Consider the following 23,706-nt stretch of genomic DNA (forward strand, 5'->3'; position numbering starts at 1 on the left):
TTTTCTTTAGGAATGTAGTGAAGTAAAAGTAGCCAAAAATATCAAAGTACAGATACCCCCAAAAAGTACTACTTAAGTCATTTCAAGTATAAAAAATATATATAACTAGGTACGTAAGTTAATAACAAATTCTTATTTACAATGTTGGTCTACACCGGCCATACCCGGACGATGCTGGGCCAATTGTGCGCCGCCCTATGGGACTCCCAATCACGGCCAGTTGTGATACAGCCTGGATTGGAACCAGGGTGTCTTATGATGCATCAAGCACTGAGATGGAGTACCTTAGACTGCTGCGCCACTTATTTTTACTTAAGTACTTTACACCACTGGTACAGTATCCACTTGGCACCCCATTCTTGAGAAACATCTGTTCTAGTTAACATTGGTCAAACTTCCCTAAAAAAAGAAGTGTAGATTAGACAAAACTGAAAATTTGATTTACGATGCCACCTTAACAAATTCTGGGCCATGTGATACAAACCAAGATGGTGAGATGCTCTATTGAGGGAGCCTTATGGGACCGTGAAAATGCTGTTGTCCTTTAGATCCGAGTTTGTGTCCTCTAAGGACTGGTTGTCAGTTTGTCTATTTGCACAGACAAAGCTCTTGGAATGTGTCTTCTATTCTAGCACTGCTCTCTTTAGTACTATTGCGGTCTCCAACAGCCACCAGAACACCACACTTCTGCCATCACTTTACCTGGTCCCTAAATTGTAAATAATATTTTGTGCAAGATGCCAATGAGTGATACTTTAAAACAATACATCAATCGAATCGAATGTAAAAAAACAAACATTTTATTTCCATGTCATGCTGTACATTACATACATGTGCATGATGTCATGCTACAATACCGGTAATCAGGCAAAGATACTACAGCAAACCAGGCCGAGGGGTTTCCTCTTGCAAGACGAATCTGAACAGTGGCCCTTGACCTCTGACCCCATAAGCAGCCCCAGACTCTTCCTTGATCCTGAGTTCCCATAGCTCAGCTCTCCAATGGCAGAATCCAACCAGATCTATGGGACTCATTTCTAAGGGCTCTACAATTAACAAACATTTTTTATTTTAACCTGAGATTGCACCAGACTTTTGAAGAGTCATGTTTCAGGAGAAAACCACACTGCAAGCAGTGGATGAAACAGGCTGTTCAAGGCTATCTCCAAGGCTATGCCCCAAGCATACACCATCTAAAGCTTCCACTCTGCCAAGATGCCTCTTTCAACAGTGCCGGCTGAGAAGAGTTTATTGGTGCAATGGCCAGGAGTTGTTTGACCAATAGCACACAACACCTCTGGCAACATATGATGGGCATGACTTCCACAAGTATCTTTTAATCACTGTCGCTGTCACTGTCTCCTTCATCCTCTTCTTTCTCTTCCTGTTTTGCCTCAGTGTCTTCCATCAGTCCAGAAAAGAAGTCATCCCCACCCCCATAGGCTTTCTTGCTGAGTGACTTGAGGTTTCCATCTTTCTTCTTCCTCTTCCGGTAGTCACTGACTGTCATGTCGCGGAGACTTGAAATGTCCCAGAACTTGATCATCTGGTCATGGGCACAGCTCGCCAGGAAACGTGAGTCGCGAGAGCGGGCAATTTGCTCAATAGGCTCCCCAACATGCTGCCCTATGCAGCCCAGTACCCGATTGGGCAGGAGGTTTATGGCACTGTCAAGAGGGAGAGATAGATTCTAATTAGTCTAAGTAAAAACTTCAGTACTGTATCACTGAAAACGAAAAATGGTCCCAAGGAAAAATCAAGCCATGTCATAAGTATGTTTGGCATACTCTTGCCCTCTATAGGAGATTTGAAGAACAACGCTGAGCAAAATAATCTCCCTCAAATCTGTGCTTTGCATGTTATCATCTAATGCAGATGACAACTAAATAATTAAAGTCTCCAAAACCATTAAACTCTTTAGATCCTATATAAAATCCAACTGAACACTTGTATAACACACCGTATAACTCCATCCATGGAGGCAGCGCACAGTATACTGTCTGTAATGGGAACAATGCAGTCCACGGATTCTGCCTTCACAGCGAAGCGGTCACTGGTGGCTCCAAAGCCGTTCCAGTTGAAGATGTACATAGTCCCTTCACTGGAGCCACACACCACCTTCTTACCCCGCTGTGTGACGAGGCAGGGAACAGTGGACAACTTAAGTTATTGACTCTGAACGTCTTTTTAGATAATGCAAGGATTTCAAGTGTCTCAGCCAGTAGACTAGCCAGTCCTGAACCTTCAGATAAAGAGGATGAGACACTCACTTTCATAATGGCCACCGAGGTAAGGTCCCCACTCTGGAACTCTGAAAGGAGCTCAAATCGCCGCCTCTTGATGTTAAAGACCCCCATCGTCCCATCACCACTGTGACATAAAACATAATTCATGTCAGTTGACAAGTCACATCTGTACATGCTAGTCTCAATGAATAGAGCCACTGAAAACAGTTATTCAATTATCCATCCCCATCCCGTGTCTGAACTGAACTCTTACCTGGAGGTGAGAAGCATTCTCTTGGCCTGGTCAATAGCAATGCCGCTGATATAGTCATCATGATGCTTCAGGTCCATGAACGATGTGCCCTTCCTCATGTCCCAAACCTTCAGTGTCCCCCCATCATCCCCGGTGGCGAGCACATTCTCATCCACCAGCAGCAGTGCATTGATTGGGACACTGGTCAAATATGGGTGAAGGTGAGGAAACCAGACATAGCAACCACAATAGTGCAATACAATCATTAGGCTCTCTCTGCTTTGGACAGTCTCAGAGTTAAGCAATTGGACAACAGAACATTGAACAAGTGAGGGTGTAGAAAAAGGACTAAAGAGACTTTACCTGTGGGCTTTGGCGATGCGTGTGACGAGTTTCCCCCCTTCCACATCCATGAGATGGACTGACTTGTCTTTGGAAACGCTGAACAGTTCTACATACACAGAAAAGGAACTACTGGTTGATGTTTAACCATTTAAAACATAACAGACAGAAGGGCCCAGCAAGTTGTGTTGACCAACATGATGATAAAAATGTATCACAAGCAAAATAAATTCAAGGCAACCAAACCCTACCAGTGATCACACTTACTCTGTCCATCATGAGAGAAAGCAACTTCCCTGCAGGACTTGAGGTGATGTCCAGACGACCATAGCTCCTTGCTCTCCCCCTCTGTGCATGAGTAGGAGTATCTGGGGATGCAAAACAATGACGTTCACTTCCATAATGGCACTTACATTTATGTAAATGTTCATAAGCATCACAAGTGGTTATATTTCTTACACGTAAATATCACCGTCAATATCCCCGGCAGCAAAAATATCTTGTTTCGGATGGAAGGCCAATGTGTTGACAATTGCGTCGAGTTTGATGTCCTCTGGCGTTTCACGAATCCTTGGCTCTCTTGGTTCCTCTGCCGGTTCGTCTTCCTAGGAGAATATGATAAAGAAAAGACTACTATAATAGGCTGTCATTAAATGTGATGATACCGAAGCACATGAGGCGCTGAGAAGCCTTATAACCTAGTTGCATGCATGATTGTTAATTACCTCAGAACCTTGATCTTTTTTCAAATCATCTTTTGTGTCCTCTACCGACTCGTCCTATAGAATGGGATAGAAAAAGACTGTCAGATTGGCTTAATAAAATAGTTTAAATGTGGTGATGTACACATTCGGACTAGAGCTGAAGCATGTATGAATGGTTAGCTAACTTAGCTACCCCGGTATCTTCTGTTTTCAAATCATCAGAACCAGTCATTATCGAAATAGCCCCGACTTCCTGAATAATGTAGGCAAAAACAACACCATTGATAAGGCACAATCACGTTTAGCCATTGACAAAAACTTGTTTAAAGCGGTCAAACACCAGAATTGTCGTAAGGTAAAGATACTCGTGGTCTCACCAAGGAAGCCGCCATTATGCATTCTGTAGACGTCAACCAAGCCATAGATGCATTCAAACATGTAAATTTTGCAACGTTGTTAACGTTGCGAAATTTACCAAAACGTTGCAAAATTAACCAGGCATACCCTCGGTTGGACCAAAAGCGGACAATGCCCATTAAGGCAGCAACAAACGCAAACATAATTATTATTATTTTTTCATAAAAAATACATCATAAAAAATCTCTGAAATTTATCTCCCCACTAGCTCTAAGCACCAGCTGTCAGAGCAGCTCACAGATTACTGCACCTGTACATAGCCCATCTTTAATTTATCTGTATTTATTTTGCTCCTTTGCACCCCATTATTTCTATCTCTACTTTGCACATTCTTCCACTGCAAATCTACCATTCCAGTGTTTTACTTGCTATATTGTATTTACTTCGCCACTATGGCCTTTTTTTGCCTTTACCTCCCTTATCTCACCTCATTTGCTCACATTGTATATAGACTTATTTTTCTACTGTATGACTGTATGTTTGTATTACTCCATGTGTAACTCTGTTGTTGTATGTGTTGAACTGCTTTGCTTTATCATGGCCAGGTCACAAATGTAAATGAGAACTTGTTCTCAACTTGCCTACCTGGTTAAATAAAGGTGACATAAAAAAATAAAAAAACATTCAGATAAATAAACTTATCGAGCGAGTTACACTGAAATAAAACATTGACATTTTTTTGAATGACTCCAACACAGACTGTAAAAAGCTCCAACGACTGCCACACGAGGTCTCCCTCTGCCAAATCCTACACAATTTTATAAATGGTGGATTACATTTCGTTGCTGAGGTTCATATCACATCCCTTTGCTCCAATGAAGCCTACTGCTTAACAGATCATGGGTCGATAGATCAAGGTTTTTAGTGGCCCTAAAGCTAAATTTGATCTTTGGCCCCAACACATAGTGACATTAACCATTGATCTCGAAAGGTTGCTGGATCGAAACCCCGTGCTGACAAGGTAAAAATATGTTGTTCTACCCCCGAGCAAGGCAGATAACCCACTGTTCCCCGGGCGCCGATGACATGGTTTATTACGGTAGCCCCCCGCACCTCTCTGAGGGGTTAGGTATCCCCTTTTCCCTTTCCCTTTATTTCTTGCAGACACCCATTTGGGTTATTTCTTGCAGACACCCATTTGGGTCACGGCGCCATGTGACTGACTGCGGTTCTAACCAGGATCTCCTGTGCACCACAAGTCTGCTGAGCTAAAGGCAAGGCATCATCACAGGGAGCTAACACAAGTCTTCAGGTCTCAGACGGACAAGGTTAATCACCAGAGCGTTATTCACCGAACAACCTCTGTTAATGACTGTATAGTGGGTGCACATTTGTGTTTTTGCCCTAGCAGTACACAGCTCTCCACAGGAACAGGATTAAGAAACAACACTTCTGTAGCAAATGGTGGTGGGAGAGTGTATATTGCATTAACGAGAAATAGAATTGATTTATTGATTAATTGATTGATTGATTGTTGATCACATCTCTGAAAAATAGCTGCCATTAGAAAACATGTGGATAGTATTATTATTTTATTATTATGTTTTATGTTTGTATTCTGTTTAGGCTATCTTCATTTGGAAGTATGATATAGCCTACACCTGATAGGCTACCCACATACCCCCAATACTTTACCCCCCCAGGTACCCCCAATACTTTAAGGATGCTCTCCCCCATCCTAGAGGGGGAGAGCAACAATTTCCTGGCCCAGGGACACGTACTAGTCTGTGGTGACCTAAATGCCAGAACTGGACAAGAACCTGATACCCTCAGCACACAGGGGGTACCTGGGGGGACAGCATTCCCTCTCCCATATGCCCCCATAGACACAACTACGACAACATAACCAACAAAAATGGGTCACAACTCGTGCAGCTCTGTTGGACGCTGGGTATGTACATACAGTGTCTTGCGAAAGTATTTACCACCCTTTGTTGCCTTACAACCGTTAGTATCATTTGATTTACACATGCCTACCACTTTGAAGATGCAAAATATGTTTTATTGTGAAGCAAACAAGAAATAAGACAAAAAAAACAGAACTTGCGTGTGCATAACTATTCATCACCCCCAAAGTAAATACTTTGTAGAGCCACCTTTTGCAGCAATTACAGCTGCAAGTCTCTTGGGGTATGTTTCTAAGCTTGGCACAACTAGCCACTGGAACTTTTGCCCATACTTCAAAGCAAAACTGCTCCAGCTCCTTCAAGTTGGAATGCTTCCGCTAGCGTACAGCAATCTGTTCACAGCAATCTGTAAAAAGTCATACCACAGCTTCCCAATTGGATTGAGGTCTGGGCTTTGACTAGGCCATTCCAAGACATTTAAACATTTCTCCTTAAACCACTCGAGTGTTGCTTTAGCAGTATGCTTAGGGTCATTGTCCTGCTGGAAGGTGAACCTCCATCCCAGTCTCAAATCTCTGGAAGACTGAAAAAGGCTTTCCTCAAGAAGTTCCCTGTATTTAGTGCCATCCATCATTCCTTAAACGCCTTAACGGTACACGTTCCCCAAGGCCCCCCCACCCCCCCCAAGCTCAACGCAAAAGATGGCGCACAGAATGCAAAAATAATTGGTTGCACCAGATCTTATTTAGGAGCATCATACCAAAGGGGACGAATACATATGCACACACTTTTCCATTAGTCATTTTTATTTTATTTTTTTAAACAAGGTATTTTTTCATTTCACTTCTCCAATTTTGTTTATGTCCATTACATGAAATCCAAATAAAAATTCAATTTAAATTACAGGTTGTAATGCAACAAAATAGGAAAAACGTCAAGGGGGATGAATACTTTTGCAAGGCACTGTAGTCAATATTAGGCGTCGAGGGGACTCCTATGGTAGGTACACATAGCTCATCACTTGGCAGTAGTACTGTAGGCTACTTTATCACTGACCTCAATCCAGAGTCTCTTACAGCATTCACAGTCAGTCCACTGACACCCCTATTAGATCACACTCTACTTGAACAGCACTTTGCGCAATCATGAGGCATCAAAGCCAAAGGAACTGAATAATATTAAGACATGCAACAGCAAATTCAATCCCTTCTAGACAAATTTTCCAGACAAAATGTTTCACTGTAATAGTGAAGGTGAAAACTTAGAAAACCTAAACAAGGAAACTGAGAGGTCAAATATACTATCAAATCTAAAAATGTCAAGCAGACAACCTAAGAAAATTAACAATGACAAATGGTTTGATGAAGGATGCTAAAACCTAACAAAGAAATTGAGAAACCTGTCCAACCAAAAAATATAGACCCAGAAAACCTTGTTGAATCAAATCAAAGTTTATTTGTCACGTGCGCTGAATATAACAGGTGTAGGTAGACCTTACAGTGAGATGCTTACAAACAGGCTCTAACCAATAGTGCAAAAAAGGTATTAGGTGAATAGGTAGGTAAAGAAATAAAACAGTAAAAAGACAGGCTATATACAGTAGCGAGGATATAAAAGTAGCGAGGCTACATACAGACACCGGTTAGTTAGGCTGATTGAGGTAGTATGTAGATATGGTTAAAGTGTCTATGCATATATGAAGAGAGTAGCAGTAGCGTAAAAGAGGGGTTGGTGGGTGGGACACAATGCAGATAGCCCGGTTAGCCAATGTGCGGGAGATACTGGTTGGTCTGCCCAATTGAGGTAGTATGTACATGAATGTATAGTTAAAGTGACCATGCATATATGATAAACAGAGAGTAGCAGCAGCGTAAAAAGAGGGGGTTGGGGGTGGCACACACTGCAAATAGTCCGGGTAGCCATTTGATTACCTGTTCCGGAGTCTTATAGCTTGGGGGTAAAAACTGTTGAGACCTGTTGCCAAAAGAAAAGGGCAACCAGTGAAGAACAAACACCATTGTAAATACAATCCATATTTATGTTGAACTATTTGCGCATCACTACTACGCTGTATATAAACATAATATGACATTTGAAATGTATTTATTACTTTAATGTTTACTGTAAATTTGTTATAGTTTATTTCCCTTTTGTTTATGATCTATTTCACGTGATTTGGCAATGTTAAGATATGTTTCCCATGCCAATAAAGCCCCATAAATTGAATAGTTAAAATACAAAGCCTTGTGAAGGCACTAGGACCCAGGGCCTTTTGTTTTGCCTTTTGAATGCCACTGTACAAGGAGGCGGGTGTTGTTGGGAAAGAGGTAGGCTGTCTGTCATAGAGGTTACTATCATCAGTTCGTGATAATTAGCGCATTTTGATGACTTGATAATGGCAGAGGTGTTATCAGGCACATGATTTGTTATAGGATTTTGCTATTCGGCGAACACTCGCGGCCGGACAAGGTCGAAAACCGGAAAAATAGACCACGCATCTAATTTACACCATGGCTACTGAGTTGACCATTTCAGAATCAGCAGTCCCGTTGAGTGAGCCCCATCAAGTTGAAGACGAAGAGCATTGGCTGTATGGGGGTGAATATACAATGTATCCACATGGATACACAAGGCATGCGCTAAACAGTTCCCTCAGATGTTGATCAAGATTAATTGAAACAGTTAACAAATGCACAACACCAACCAGTGGCTTCACGGATGATGCTTGGTCCAAAACATATAGGAATCCTACGCATCGCACATTTTTGCACATCTAGTGGTGTCTTTTTTTTGTGGGGTGTTTTGATTTATCTTAGGATGCACACCTAAGATGATTTTATCATGTACATTTTCCCCTGCAAAATCTGCAGTATGGTTTGGCAGCTCAGCCCAAAACAAATTGGCTCCAAAACGCTCTTGTCTTAAATGCTAGGCGACTGGCAATAAATGCATCGACCTTCAATCATCATGTCATCTTTTCTTAGGGGAAAACACCAAGAAACAAAATGCCCCCGAGGGTTTGCCTGGGTAAGAATGTAACTTTCCTGCTCACTTGATCCTCTCACCCAAATTCACTCAAGGCACATGATGTTCCAAATATTATTTGACATGCTATTACAATGTAACTACAATAATTCCCCCCTCTGCTTATTAGGCCTGGTGACTCCCTTCAGCTGACTTCAATGGGCAATACCCTTCAGCTGACTTCAATGGGCAATACCGAAGAGAAGGATGCTGCATCACAGGCATGGGGGCAATATCATCTACATTTCTTATCACATAGATAAATAGTTAGTTCTAAAACATTTTCACAATGTAGGCTAAAGAGTTACCATTGTATTTTAACAGCTGTTGTAAGTTGTTACATAATAGTACACCGGTGTTATTAGTTGCATAGCTTTTCTCTCGGAGAAAATGGATATTCCCAAACCTCTGATGGTTCATTCATACTGTAACACAGCGATGAGATCCAACCAATAGAAATAGAGGAACCTCTCACAGGCAACCAATGAGGTGTATGTTGGTTTACGTAATGGTGCAGGTGTGAGCGTTCATTTTGTAGTGTTAACCCTATCAGTCCCGAGACTCCATCAAAAATCTGCTTATCTGACTTTCATTTATCTGCATGTCCAGACTTTATATTTAGCATCACAATTAAGTGTTTTACCATTTTCTTTTCAGGACAACAAGGGCTTTAAGTAGAACACAAAACTATTTAACATAAACAGTTGTATTCATGCGTTTTTTTGACAAATGTCAATTAAAAAAAAAACTAGGTCAGTCAAAGCAAAAACCTGATAAAAATGTATTTGTATGAATGCTGTAATTACAGAAATGGTTTGCTTACTGGGAAATGAATATCCAACTTGTCAGTGACAACTGTGTGAAGTTTGGAGTTCATGACAGCAGCTATATGTGAGCTTATTACAGTATTATAGACCCTTTGTCCTGGGATTTCCTATGATCTATGTAGAAGAACCCCTTACCTTCTAACGACTCTTCCCTTACGAAAACAATTGTAGTTAGAGTGAAGTATAACTGCAGTACACTGCAGTTATTTTGCAATTACTGTGTCCAGAATACCACAGTTGACTGCAGTTACTGCACTTTTACGGCAGTTTCAAAATTGCAATCTTTGTTTTTTAAGGCTTGTGTAGCTTGTTAGCGTCACAGAGCAAAACATGCTTGTGTTTGTGAGAGTCTCATCTTTTCATAGATAGCTTTTAATAGTTTGTAGTGTAAACCATTCAGACCATTCGGGATCTGCCCTTTTCTCAGAAACACAGTTTTAGCTCAGACCCCGCTAATCACATAGACTAATGGATGGTATCTACAGATGCAGAAGAAATAGACTAATCCAATGGTACAACCTACTGTAGTTCAAAGACACAATGTTTAAAAGGGGCTAGAAGTACAAAATGGGCGACTCAACGGGGTTAATGTTACTATGCTCCTCCCTTTTTTCAACAGGAAGCCAAAGGTACTGAAGGTGAAGAGGAGGAGGACAGTGACAGTGATGATGAGGATGACGTCAAGGTCACCATTGGTAACATCAAAACTGGTGCACCTTCCTACATGTAAGTGTACTTGCGCATCCCGAGAGACAGTTGCTTTTCCAAAAAACTGTGTTAAGTCAGAGGGTTAAATACAGAGCCTTCAGAAAGTATTCACACCCCTTGACTTTTTCCTCATTTTGTTGTGTTACAGCCAAAATTTAAAATTGGTTACATTTAGATTTTGTGTTACTGTCCTACACTCAATACCCCATAATGTCAAAGTGGAATTATGTTTTTAGACATTTTTACAAATTAATACAAAATTTAAAGCTGAAATGTCTTGAGTCAATAAGTATTCAACCCCTTTGTTATGGCAAGCCTAAATAATTTCAGGAGAACATTTTTATCTGTAAGGTCCCTCGTGGATTTCAAACACAGATTCATGGTTTTCAAATGCCTCGCAAAGAAGGACATCTATTGGTAGATGAGTAAAAAAAAAAAGCAGACATAGAATATCCCTTTGAAGATGATGAAGTTATTAATTACACTTTGGATGATGTATCAATACACCCAGTCACTACAAAGATACAGGTGTCCTTCCTAATTCAGCTGCCAGAGAGGAAGGAAACCGCTCAGGGATTTCACCATAAGGGCAGTGGTAACTTGAAAACAGTTTCAGAGTTTAATGGCTGTGATAGGAGAAAACTGAGGATGGATCAACAACATTGTAGTTACTCCACAATACTAACCTAAATGACAAAGTGAAAAGAAGGAAGCCTGAACAGAATAAAAATATTCCAAAACATCCATCTTGTTTGCAACAAGGCACTAAAGTAATACTGCAAATAATGTGGCAAAGAAATGAACGTTATGTCCTGAATACAAAGCATTATGTTTGTGGCAAATCCAACACCACACATCACTGAGCACCACTCTTTATATTTTCAAGCATGGTGGTGGCTGCATCATGTTATGGGGTATGTTTGTCATCGGAAAGAACTAGAGAGGTGTTTTTTATAAAAAGAAAATGGAATAGAGCTAAGCACAAGCATAATCTTAGAGGAAACCCTGGTTCAGTCTTTTTTCCAACAGACTCTAGGAGACAAATTCACCTTTCACCAGGACAATAACCTGAAACATAAGGCCAAATATAGTTGAGTTGCTTACCAAGATTACATGTAATACTCCTAAGTGGCCTGGTTACAGTTTTGACTTAAATCAACTTTAACATCTCTGGCAAGACATAAAAATGGCTGTCTAGCAATGATCAACAACCAACTTGACAGAGCTTGAAGAATTTTAAAAAGAATAATGTGCAAATATTGTATAATCCAGGTGTGCAAAGCTCTTACAGACTTACCCAGAAAAACTCGCAGCTGTAATCGCTGCTAAAGGTGATTCTAACATGTATTGACTCAGGGGATTGAATACTTATGTAAATGAGATATTTCAGTATTTCATTTTAAATACATTTGCAAAAATGTCAAAAACATGTTTTCACTTTGTCATTTATAGGGTATTGTGTGTAGACAGGTGAGGGTAAAAAAAAAAGTACATTCAAAATGTATTATAGGGTGTTGTGTGTAGACAGGTGAGGGTAAAAAAAAAAAGTACATTCAAAATGTAATACATTTTGAAATTAGGCTGTAACACAACACAACAGGCTGTAAACACAACAAAATGTGGAATGTCAAGGGGTGTGAATACTTTCTGAGGGGCTGTGTATACTGCTGTAATGAATAATAAAGACAGTATCACACTTGATTTAAAATCTGGGGAGCTAATGAAGGCCACTGGATACATATAAACAAATCTTTCTGAATCTCTGCAGGGGAACGGGCATGAACCTGAGCTTGAAACCAGCTCGTTGCTATGCCTCAGCAGCAGCCAGTGAGTGAACTCGTCCTGTTTTGGGGGATTATTTAAGGTGGGCAATAAATGTTTTATTGTATTTGTTGACTAATTCATAATGTTACTGTTTTGCTACAAGTTAAGCTGCAGCCCAAAGGGATAGATATAGAGACACTAGGGGCCTTCAATGGTGCACCAGTTGTGGAGGTGGAAATGGACATCTTTGAGGACAAACCATGGAGAAAGCCAGGTAAGGGGGTTGTTTATGTATACTGAACTGACCATTTGAATCTTTGAAATAAAATTGCTGCAGATTGTTACAACATCAATTTGTTATTTTGTATGTTGTTCTGTCTCTAGGTGCCGACCTCTCAGACTACTTCAACTATGGTTTTAATGAGGAAACGTGGAAGGGATACTGTGAGAGACAGCGCAGACTACAGCTTGGCCTGGAGCCCAGTGCTCCTCTCAGTTTTGAAAACAAGATAACAGTGAGTCCTCAAAACATTGATTAATTATACCTACTTTATCACACTACTGTAAAACTTTGTTTGTCTCCAAACAGTGATGGTTAACACCTGCATTGCTTGCTGTTTGGGGTTTTAGGCTGGGTTTCTGTACAGCACTTTGATATAGCAGCTGATGTAAGAAGGGCTATATAAATAAATTTGATTTGATTTGTTAAGAGTAATTAACCTTTAAGATAGAATCCTGAAATGATACAATAACAAAGCGCCACCCTGCCTCAGTTTTGGTAAAAAGCTGAGAGATGGGCCTGAAGAAATGTAACCACTCTCAAATTCAAGACAAAGCTACAAAGTTATTATTACAAATTATATTTTTAACAATGTTTTCAGGCTATGTAGTATTTGTTTACATTTACATTCATTACAAACACTGGAGTGAAACAAGCTTATATTTTGGGTTCTGATAGGGTATGCCAGTTGAACTAAGCTCATGTGGCATTTATAAGTTATATTCTTAAAAAATGAATGGGTATATACAGTGCATTCAGAAAGCATTCATAGCCCTTAACCTTTTCATAACTTTTTCCACATTTTGTTGTGTTACAGCCTGAATTTAAAATGAATTCAATTGAGATTGTTTTTGTCATTTGTCTACACACAATACCCCATAATGTCAATGTGAAATTGTGTTTTTAGATATTTTTACAAATTAATAAAAAAAATTAAAGCTGAAATGTCTTGAGTCAATAAGTATTCAACCCCTTTGTTTTGGCAAGCCTAAATAAGTTCAAGAGTAAAATTGTGCTTAATAAGTCACATAATAAGTTGCAGGGACTCACTCTGTGTGCGACAATAGTGTTTAACATGATTTTTCAATGACCACCTCATCTCTGTACCCTACACATACAATTATCTGTAAGGCTCCTTAGTCGAGCAGTGAATTTCAAACACAGATTCAACCACAAAGACCATGGAGATGTTCCAATGCCTTGCAAAGAAGGGCACCAATTGGTAGATGGGTAAAAAATTTAAAAAGCAGACAGTGCATATCCCTTTGAGCATAGTGAAGTTATTCAGTACACTTTGGATGGTGTATCAATTCATCCAGTCACTACAAAGATACGGGCATCCTTCCAAAGAGGAAGGAAACCGCTCAGGGATTTCACCATGTCAATGGTGACTTTAAAACAGTTCCAGAGTTTAGTGGTTGTGATAGGAGAAAACTGAGATGGAGCAACATTGTCGTTACTCCACAATACTAACCTAATGGATAGTGTGAAAAAAAGAAAGCCTGTACAGACTAAAAATCTTCCAAAACATGCAGGCGTTAAAGTAATTCTACAAAAAAATGTGGCAAAGTAATTCACTTTTTGTCCTGAATTCAAAGTGTTATGTTTGTGGCAAATCCAATACAACACATTACTGAGTACCACTCTTCATATTTTGACGCATAGTGGTGGCTGCATCATGTTATGGGTATGCTTGTAGTCGTTAAGGACTGGGGAGTTTTTCAGGATAAAAAATAAACGGAATGGAGTTAAGCACAGGCAAATCCTAAAGGAAAACCTGGTTCAGTCTGTTTTCCACCAGACACTGGGTGATGAATTCACCTTTCAGCAGGACAATAACCTAAAACACAAATCTACACTGGAGTTGCTTACCAAGAACACGGTGAATGTGTCTGAGTGGCCAAGTTACAGTCTTGACTTAAATCTGCTTGAAAATCTATGGTCAAGACTTGAAATGGTTTTCTAGCAATGATCAACAACCTTGAAGAATTTTGAAATTTTTGAAAATAATAATTGGCAAATATTGTACAATCCAGGTGTGCAGTGCTCTTAGAGACTTATTCAGAAAGACTCACAGTGTGTAATCGCAGCAAAAGGTGATTCTAACATGTATTGACTCAGGGGTGTGAATACTTTGGTAAATAAGATATTTCTGTATTTCATTTTCAATAAATGTGCAAACATTTCTAAAAGCATGCTTTGACCTTTTCATTATGAGATATTGTGTGTAGATGTGTGAGAAAAAATGTTTTCATTAATTTTGAATTCAAGCTGTAACAAACACAACAAATGTGGAATAAGTCAAGGGGTATGAATACTTTCTAAAGGCCCTGTATCATTCATTTATAAGTCAAAAAATGTATGTAGCAATTAATGATTCTATCTTTAATCATCAAGAAAGACAGGAAATGTAGTTATGTGAACTGAAATAAAATAGACTGGCCCAGCCAAGGAAAAGCTGCTGTTTCCTGTGTCAGATTTCTCATCCCACACTTAAATCAAGACCAGACCTCACTGGATTTGGCCCCAAGTCAAATAATACATTAATAATTCCATTGATAATAACATTACTAATGTTAATATAAAATAATAGTCTATCTTATTTCTAAATGTGATATAGTACTAACATAGATTTGATTATATTAACAGTGATATTTTGCGGGTGGGAAATAATTGGATAATTGTTTTATTTTCGAGGTTCAGCAGGGAAGGGCAACCACTTTAGAAAAGGATACAGAACCGTCTTCCATCAAGCCTGATTACAAGCCAGACTTTCCCCCTGCTTCAGTCCTGGCCCTCGCTGCCAACAGACTGAAGGCAGGACCCCCACCTAACAGGTAAACACGTCAGAGGGATTCAGACTGTTAAACAGCCATCACTAACAGAGAGAGGCTGCTGCCTACATACAGACTTGAAATAATTTGCCACTTTAATAAATGGATCACTAGTCACTTTAATAATGGCACTTTAATCATGTTTACATATCTTGCATTACTCATCTCATATGTATATACTGTATTTTATACCATCTATTGCATCTTGCCTATGCCGCTCTGTCATTGCTCATCCATATATTTATATATATATATATATATATATATATATATATATATATATATATATATATATATATATATATATATATACCTGCGGGACAGGTACAGGATGGCAACAACAACTGCCCGAGTTACACCAGGAACGCACAATCCCTCCATCAGTGCTCAGACTGTCCACAATAGGCTGAGAGAGGGTGTACTGAGGGCTTGTAGGCCTGTTATAAGGCAGGTCCTCACCAGACATCACTGGCAACAACATTGCCTATGGGCACAAACCCACCGTTCTGGACCAGACAAGACTAGCAAAAAGTGCTCTTCACTGACGAGTCACGTTTTTGTCTCACCAAGGGTGATGGTCGGATTTGCGTTTATCGTCGAAGGAATGAGCGTTACACCGAGGACTGTACTCTGGAGCAGGATCTATTTGGAGGTGGAGGTTCCGTCATGGTCTGGGGCGGTGTGTCACAGCATCATCGGACTGAGCTTGTTGTCATTGAAGGCAATCTCAACGCTTTGCATTACAGGGAAGACATCCTCCTCCTTCATGTGGTACCCTTCCTGTAGGCTCATCCTGACATTACCCTCCAGCATGACAATGCCACCAGCCATACTGCTTGTTCTGTGCGTGATTTCCTGCAAGACAGGAATGTCAGTGTTCTGCCATGGGCAGCGAAGAGCCCGGATCTCAATCCCATTGAGCACGTCTGGGACCTGTTGGATCGGAGGGTGAGGGCTAGAGCCATTCCCCCCAGAAATGTCCTGGAACTTGCAGGTGCCTTGGTGGAAGAGTTTCACAGCAAGAACTGGCAAATCTGGTGCAGTCCAAGAGGAGGAGATGCACTGCAGTACTTAATGTAGCTGGTGGCCACACCAGATACTGACTGTTACTTTTAATTTAACCCCCCCCCTTTGTTCAGGGACACATTATTCCATTTAAGTTAGTTACATGTCTGTGGAATTTGTTCAGTTTATGTCTCAGTTGTTGAATCTTGTTATGTTCATACAAATATTTACACATGTTAAGTTTGCTGAAAATAAACACAGTTGACAGTGAGAGGACTTTTTTGTTGTTGCTAGGTTTATATATTCCATTCCTTTACTTAGATTTGTGTGTATTATGTAGTTGTTGTGTAATTGTTAACTTACATGTTAGATATTGCTGCACTGTCGGAACGAGAAACACAAGCATTCTGCTACCATCGCAATAACACCTGCTAACCATGTGTATGTGACCAATAACATTTGATTTGATTTGAAGAAAACCTGTTAATAAAGTTATGCTTAAATATGGAAGTAATAACCTCTACCTGTTCAAGCATCACACCAACTCAGTCTTGTCTCCCACAATATTCCAATGTTCCAGCTTAACAGTATATATACAATGTCAGTTTGGCATAGAGGAAAGGGTGGTGTTGGGCCATTCGGCTTTCTTACATCACTGCCTTATCCTCTTTTTGAGTTATTAGCTTGTTGTCCTAACGTAAACATTCCTGGACACAAAATAGTAGCTAGCAAGATGGAGAACACAGGGGTTATTTTTCATTAGTGCATTTCACAAGTGGCTAGTTTGCATCAACCACCTTCACTAAAACCACTGCAAAGGTTTTGCCTGCAAACTTTGGTTTCGAATCGTGACATTCTGGCATATCTGCCTCGTGATTTATTGGCTTTAAAAAAATGTTTTGTCTCAATCATTAATCCCAGACCAAGTGCTGTTGCTGCCCTAGGTCTGGGATCTACAAGACTAACTCAGATCTGGTACAACATTTTCCTCAAAAGAACTGGATTGTAAAGAGCTACGCTTGTTAAATACTTATTTTACACTTGGTAGAGAAATCATGTGAAGCATAAATGGCTCCTGACTGCAGTGAGAGAGAGTACAGATGTCTGTCATCTCTTTCTGTAGGAAATTGGGTGGAACTATTGATGTGATTGGTGGACAGACAGGAGCCATTCGCCGGGTTGAAGGCCGAAGGAGGGAAATGCAGGAACAGAATCCTATCCAGGTTAATCTGTTCACACATTCAGTGATTTTATGTGATGAAGTCAAAGATAACTGCAAGCTAAGGAGAGTAAGACACACACCTACACCTATTGTTCTGCATCATTCAATGTTCTCAACAACTCTGCAGGTGCTCGGAGACCATGGTAACAAGGTACAACCCTTGGTTCCACCAGCAGGACCTCCTCTTCCTCTTCCAATGGGTATGCCCCCACCACACTTCCTGCATCCTCCTCCACCAGTATCTGGTATGCCCCCACCTCTTCACCCCCCAGGTAAGGTATCATTCTTTATCCAGAACATGAATGAAAGCATACCAAATGCATAGTCGTGTGATATGATAAGGAGAGCGATGAGAAATGATAACATAATGTTATAATACCTTTACATGTTTGGTCTCATTCTCAGGTATGCCCCCACCTTCCATTACAGGTAAGTTTTTATAGCTAGACCACAAAACTCTGTGTAGTCCTTAGTTTCTCAGAGGATGCAAGAGAACTGCATTTTTATTGTAGTATGATAATATGATACAACATGCTTTGAAATGGCTGTAAACATGCATAAACATTCATCTAGAAATGTAATCTGAATGTCTATGCTACATAGTTATACTCAAGATCAAATATTTGTTGTTTGGTGATGATTACATACTGCTTTTCCCCTAGGCCTGTTCCTACCTCCCCTTGCTCCTCCCCCTACCTTGATGATGCCACCTGTGGATAGGTATGTGAGAGTCAATAGACTAATTAAAATGTACTAATGCATTAATAAGGCAATACGTTCAGACGCTGCTCTAAAGACACGCCCAACTCCAAAATGTCTGCAAACCGGTTTGCCGGGCCACTCTTTTGATGATAGGACAGGTACATCTGCTGTGCTATCAACCACAGCCACGGGAAGTAGGGGTACTGAGGGTGCTGCAGTACCCCCTGAAATGTTTTTTTTCTCTCACAAAAGTAGTGCACTAGGCATTTAATAGTCCTGTATTAGCAGACCAATATAGCAGTCTGTAGGCCATGCTAAAAATTCTTTCTGAAACAATTCGTAGCACCCCCACCCCAAAACATCTTCCTGCAGCTCTACTATGGACTGTAGTGAGGCATCAGACTCAGACAACTTCTGTTTCATAAGCAGTACCAGTCAGAGCCTCTCTCTACTCTGCCGCGTTTGTGTGAATGTTTAAATGATGGTCTTAATCCTGACAATTTGTCCTTCCCTGAATTACAGCAGTAGAGCCCCTCTTCCTTTTGGATACAACAGTGGAGGTATGTAATCGTGTTTACCTGGCAGGTTCAAAATACAATTGTCATGCCTTATACTCCACACATCAAATAACTTCCCCTTGTATTGCAGTTAATGCAGTGTATTTTCTTTCAGAGTCAAGCTTCATTAGCTACCCTCCAGTTTCATCATCACACATGCCTTGGGGCTCTGTGCTGGAGAAGGGGGGGGAAGACAGAGGACGAGGGCATTGGGAGTACCAAGGAAGTCATAGAGAAAGAGACAGAGATCAAGAGAGAGGTCATACTCCAACCACCAGCGAATATAAGTGTGTAAACAAAGAAAAAGAAAGTTAAACAGTGTAGATACATTGGCTTATGTTTTGTGGTGAAATTTAACCTTCACATGCCTTAACTTTCTCTCATCTGTCCTGATATCTGGCCTAGTGAGGATGACCGTTACCACTACTACAGCCATGATCGAGAGAGTGAGCGAGAATTTGAGCACAGTTACCTTCATGTTCACGACAGCAGCGGTGGGCGTAGCAGGGAGAGGGAGGAGCATCAGCGAGACAGACGCCATCGTGACAAGGAGGAGAGTGGTAAACACAAGTCTTCCAAACGGTGAGGGAAAGTTAGTATGGTCAGATTGAGAAAAAGGAAAATGCAGTAGGACAGAATTTGTGGTTTATTGCAAATATATTATACACACTGGTTAGGTTTTACTTTACTGGCCTACATTTATGAGATTGATGAACATAAGCTACATTGATAAGCTTTGTGGTTCTTTTTACTAGCAATGTGTGGTCACTCACTTTAAGACTTAAGATAAACGCTTACAAAAATGTTAACAGAATTATATTATTTTATTAATTTCCTTACAGCAAACAGCATGATGATGAGGGGGAGGGGCATCGCAGACACAAGCACAAGAAAAGCAAACGCAGCAAAGAGGACAAGGATGTCCCAGAGGATATGTTGGGGCGTGGGGAAGAGCACAAGGACTGAAAAGGGCAGAACATTGCGGCTCCATGGCTAGTTCTTTAATCTTTGTAAAAAGAAAATGACCATGGCTAGACAATTTTGATTTCTTGTAAGGAAAAATTGAATATGAAATGTCCATTTCAAGTGAAGTGATTGGAATCAAGAAAGAGATTCCAATCTAATGGCTTCTTAAGTTGTTTCAATGGTGTGTAGCCTAAAATACAAATGTAATCATACGAGAATGTTGATCATGGACATTCTCAACTGCATCATTACATTGTCCAGATTCACAATTGTCACTGTTAGGACAGGCCCCATCTTGCTTCGTCATATTGTAAATATATAGAATGTAATTTATTTGCCAGAAGCCATTTCAAACACTGTGTTGATACCACTTTTTCTAAAAGAAATATTAGTTGATACAGATATGTCATCATGTAGATTAGATTCAAACTATAAAAATGTGTCTTATCTTCTGACATTCTGGCACAGAGTAGCATGGTATAATATAATACTGTATACTGTCGCCTCTCTTTACATTAAACTAAATCCTGACCTGGGCTTTACTATTTTTTTGTAATCTGTGACCATCGACCACTTCAACTATGCGTAGCGTAGTTTGTAATCACAGCAGGGTTTGACAATTCACCCAATAAAAACCATCAGGCCATGGTACTGTAGACTTCTCATTGGACATTTGTTACATTTTGAAGGGTGCTATGACAATGTTGATTAGGCATATTCAAATTGATTTCATGGGGTTTAGATTATAATAGGAAATCATGTTGCATTTTATCTGCAATGTTTAAAACGATTGTGCCCCTTCTGAATAAACCCCTTATTACAAAGGCTTTCGTGGGAGGTAGAAGTTGCACCTTCCACTGATACAGGGTCAGATATATTTTAGGTCCCATTGATTGTTGAGATTAAGGATGGGTAGGACGATATAATCCTAGATCTGGGTTGTCACAAATTACCACAACCACAAAATCGTCAAGATTAATGAAAACAAAATGTTCATTTTTTCTCTTCAGTTAAGGTCAGGGTTAGGCATAAGGTTAGCTGTGTGGTTAGGTTTAAATCAGATTTTAAGAAGATAAATTGTAGACATAATTATGATTTTGTTCTTGTGGTAACTGGTGACGACGCTAAATCTGTGATTGCGGATAACTTCTCCCCTGCGACTATCGTCAGATGACAATGTGATATGAGTTCCCGCTGTGTCTCGCGATCTGCTGAATTCATAAAATTCCTACGCGTCTATAAAATCGGCCATTTCGTGGTAGGCCATCCGCTGTTGCAGGGCAAGTGTTCTTCTGTCTGCAAGTCAATTTATAACATCGCACAATGAATGAGACCGCAGTTTCATTTGCCAAGGATTTCTTGGCTGGTGGCATCTCCGCTGCCATCTCCAAAACGGCGGTTGCGCCCATCGAGAGAGTCAAGCTTCTCCTTCAGGTAGCTATTGGTCCATGACTAGCTAAAGTTATGCCGCCTCTGCTGCATGGCAAGCATCAGCTAGCTAACTTAGCCGTTATCACTAGCTAGAGAAATGCACGCTGCTTATCACCCTTGCGGCAACTTACATTTAGCTAGCTATGTCTTTTCAATGTCTTGAGGCTGTTATATTGATCTGATATGTTTAATAAACGCAGGATGGTTATCTAGCATCTTCTGTTGGTTGCCATAATTCGAGGTCATGAGATGTTTCCAATGACCTACACGCTAGCCGGCTGGCTAACGCAGTCCGTCATTAGTGCAGGTTGGCTAGCTCAGCCACACAATGCTAACGTTAGCTAGCTAACAAAGCCAGGGCCAGTCTATGACATTGGGCAATTCCTCTTTCTGGATGTCACCTGATATCGCTAACTACACAACTCATTTACATGTAACAATTTAGTTACGTTACTCGACTAACTAGCTTGGTTTCGTAGTAAATCATGCCAGTAAAATATACATTATCGCGAATTGAACAATCGAATAGTTGTGTAGTTACTGCAGCCACAGTGGTAGAACTGAGGTTAAACTAAATACCTGGCTGGCATTGAAAGTCTGCAGGGTAATTTGACCGGCAAACAGTAACCAAGTGTTGGGTCTGTCTTGTTCAATTAAATAGTTGATGCAAATCGTTAGCAACCAAAAATACCGGATTTAAGCAGGTGGCAAGGTCGAGACGAGCAGCGCTCAGAGCTGACTGCAGGGCAGGAAACGTCAGCTTTTCCAGCATGCATCTAAGGGTTTATATATTTTATCATATGTGTTCTCATATTCTTAACAGGTCCAACATGCCAGCAAGCAGATCAGCAAAGAAATGCAGTACAAGGGTATCATAGATTGTGTTACCCGCATTCCAAAGGAGCAGGGCTTCCTTGCCTTCTGGAGAGGTAACCTGGCTAATGTCATCAGATACTTCCCCACCCAGGCCCTCAACTTTGCTTTCAAAGACAAGTACAAGAGTGTCTTCCTTGACGGTGTAGACAAGCGAAAGCAGTTCTGGAGGTACTTCGCTGGCAACCTGGCCTCTGGTGGTGCTGCAGGAGCCACCTCCCTTTGCTTTGTCTACCCTCTTGATTTCGCCAGAACTCGTCTGGGAGCTGATGTCGGAAAAGCTGGTGCGAGGGAGTACAACGGTCTGGCAGATTGCTTGGCGAAGACGTTCAGGTCTGACGGTATGAGGGGTCTGTACCAGGGCTTCGCAGTGTCTGTCCAGGGCATCATCATCTACAGAGCTTCATACTTCGGAATTTATGACACAGCTAAAGGTATAGACTCTAACACTGATAACAGCTTTTCACAGAAAGCTGTCCGTTTGTGCGATATGCATATGTAATATTATGTGTGGTATGTAACAGGTATGCTGCCAGACTCCAAGAACACTTCCATCTTAGTGAGCTGGGCAATCGCTCAGTCTGTAACTGCTGTTGCCGGCCTGACCTCCTACCCCTTCGACACTGTCCGTCGTCGTATGATGATGCAGTCTGGCCGTAAAGGAGGTGAGTTTTCCTCGTCACCTACACTGTCCAGTGTTTAGCGAGAAATTGTACATTGGAAGACTAGTAGAAACATGCAATTCCAATTACAACTAAATTGACATTATGTCCTAACTTGGGTCAACTTTTTTTCTCCAGCTGATATCATGTACTCTGGTACCATTGACTGCTGGAAGAAGATCGCTCGTGATGAGGGTGGCAAGGCCTTCTTCAAAGGAGCTTGGTCCAATGTTCTCAGAGGCATGGGTGGTGCCTTTGTGCTGGTCTTGTACGATGAGCTAAAGAAAGTCCTTTAAATTATTGTTTTTTAACATCACTGTTGAATTTACATTAAATGGCTAAATGTAACAACTTTCCACTCCTATGGATCCTGCATTCTGCCTTATTTATGTGAACCAGCTAGTGGTCTGCTACTAGTTGAGGGTGGCGGCTGTAAGTTGTGCATTTTATCTTTCAAACGTTCCATTCTCATTTACCAATGTCATTCCTGTATAAGAAACCTCAAATACTACTCCTGTCCTCCAGTGGGTATGTTTCTAACCACCACTTGAATAAATTCATTATAATGGACAAACCTACACTGGATGATGTCAGTGGTGTTTTTTATGGGGGGGGGCTGCAAAGTTCTATTGGTATGCAGTTTTGTTGAATGTCTGTTTCAGAGATTATGGGAAATGTGCACTGATTGGCTAATCAAGTGCATGAAGTCGATTACACCACTTACAGCTATAGTTTTGTGCTTATCAACTACTTAGCCTCTGACTTAAAGCTATGGTTATAGTCTATTACAATTTAAATGAAATTACTTTACCAGCGTTTCAGCATGTAATAAACTTCCAGAATGTTTTCAGCAGATGGAATATGAAGATTTTGAAACATCTGGAGACTTTGCAGTGTAAACTAAACCCTTTGCATGAATTTGCACTACCTGGTTGAACTGGTCTGTTGCCCTATGCATAGTCATACATACTTGGCTTTGGGCTTTGAGTTATGGCATAATGATCCAAGAAGTGAAATATAGTAGCTGACAAGTTTGAACAGACTTAAAATAATATTTAGTTTG

At 40.5% G+C, this 23,706-nt stretch overlaps 3 protein-coding genes across 6 annotated transcripts in view; 2 read left to right on the plus strand and 1 right to left on the minus strand.

Moving 5' to 3' along the window:
- Positions 1-20,213, plus strand: part of LOC135544172 (pre-mRNA 3'-end-processing factor FIP1-like) — a 37,553-nt gene extending 17,340 nt beyond the window's left edge. The window contains exons 1-17 of one of the 4 annotated variants that reach the window (XM_064971602.1): positions 8,069-8,115; positions 8,221-8,386; positions 8,773-8,815; positions 8,943-9,033; positions 10,259-10,365; positions 12,116-12,174; positions 12,275-12,385; positions 12,496-12,626; positions 15,089-15,228; positions 17,354-17,453; positions 17,580-17,724; positions 17,858-17,881; positions 18,115-18,172; positions 18,677-18,714; positions 18,827-18,998; positions 19,117-19,293; positions 19,554-20,213. In XM_064971602.1, the coding sequence (XP_064827674.1) occupies positions 8,299-8,386; positions 8,773-8,815; positions 8,943-9,033; positions 10,259-10,365; positions 12,116-12,174; positions 12,275-12,385; positions 12,496-12,626; positions 15,089-15,228; positions 17,354-17,453; positions 17,580-17,724; positions 17,858-17,881; positions 18,115-18,172; positions 18,677-18,714; positions 18,827-18,998; positions 19,117-19,293; positions 19,554-19,677 (1,608 nt within the window). In that variant the 5' untranslated portion in view covers positions 8,069-8,115; positions 8,221-8,298 and the 3' untranslated portion in view covers positions 19,678-20,213. Of the gene's footprint in view, positions 1-8,065; positions 8,387-8,772; positions 8,816-8,942; positions 9,034-10,258; positions 10,366-12,115; positions 12,175-12,274; positions 12,386-12,495; positions 12,627-15,088; positions 15,229-17,353; positions 17,454-17,579; positions 17,725-17,857; positions 17,882-18,114; positions 18,173-18,676; positions 18,715-18,826; positions 18,999-19,116; positions 19,294-19,553 lie in introns of those variants that run through there. The other 3 variants (XM_064971603.1, XM_064971601.1, XM_064971604.1) reach the window with 3 other exon arrangements.
- On the minus strand, positions 780-3,946 carry wdr55 (WD repeat domain 55). The gene is made up of 10 exons (XM_064971600.1): positions 3,902-3,946; positions 3,718-3,777; positions 3,546-3,599; positions 3,280-3,425; positions 3,088-3,188; positions 2,842-2,929; positions 2,500-2,679; positions 2,271-2,370; positions 1,961-2,130; positions 780-1,667 (listed from the first exon to the last, which is right to left on the minus strand). Exons 1-10 carry the CDS (start codon positions 3,944-3,946, stop codon positions 1,337-1,339), a joined length of 1,275 nt encoding a protein of 424 aa, XP_064827672.1. The 3' UTR covers positions 780-1,336.
- Positions 20,214-20,915: 702 nt separating the features above from the next.
- si:dkey-251i10.1 (uncharacterized protein LOC100038774 homolog) lies at positions 20,916-23,221 on the plus strand. The gene is made up of 4 exons (XM_064971606.1): positions 20,916-21,111; positions 21,932-22,415; positions 22,506-22,646; positions 22,782-23,221. Exons 1-4 carry the CDS (start codon positions 21,001-21,003, stop codon positions 22,937-22,939), a joined length of 894 nt encoding a protein of 297 aa, XP_064827678.1. The 5' UTR covers positions 20,916-21,000; the 3' UTR covers positions 22,940-23,221.
- The last annotated feature ends 485 nt before the right edge of the window (positions 23,222-23,706 follow it).

This window comes from Oncorhynchus masou, chromosome 8 (assembly GCF_036934945.1).
Source record: "Oncorhynchus masou masou isolate Uvic2021 chromosome 8, UVic_Omas_1.1, whole genome shotgun sequence".
Lineage (NCBI taxonomy): Eukaryota > Metazoa > Chordata > Actinopteri > Salmoniformes > Salmonidae > Oncorhynchus > Oncorhynchus masou.

Excerpts from the sequence above, each read along its gene's own strand:
- wdr55 (XM_064971600.1), bottom strand. The coding sequence starts at position 3,946 with ATGGCTTGGTTGACGTCTACAGAATGCATAATGGCGGCTTCCTTG. Across the intron at positions 3,600-3,717 it reads TGAAAACAGAAGATACCGGG|GACGAGTCGGTAGAGGACAC; the intron begins GTAGCTAAGTTA and ends CCCATTCTATAG. Across the intron at positions 2,680-2,841 it reads CGCATCGCCAAAGCCCACAG|TGTCCCAATCAATGCACTGC; the intron begins GTAAAGTCTCTT and ends ATATTTGACCAG.
- si:dkey-251i10.1 (XM_064971606.1), top strand. The coding sequence starts at position 21,001 with ATGAATGAGACCGCAGTTTCATTTGCCAAGGATTTCTTGGCTGGTGGC. Across the intron at positions 21,112-21,931 it reads GAGTCAAGCTTCTCCTTCAG|GTCCAACATGCCAGCAAGCA; the intron begins GTAGCTATTGGT and ends TATTCTTAACAG. Across the intron at positions 22,416-22,505 it reads AATTTATGACACAGCTAAAG|GTATGCTGCCAGACTCCAAG; the intron begins GTATAGACTCTA and ends GGTATGTAACAG.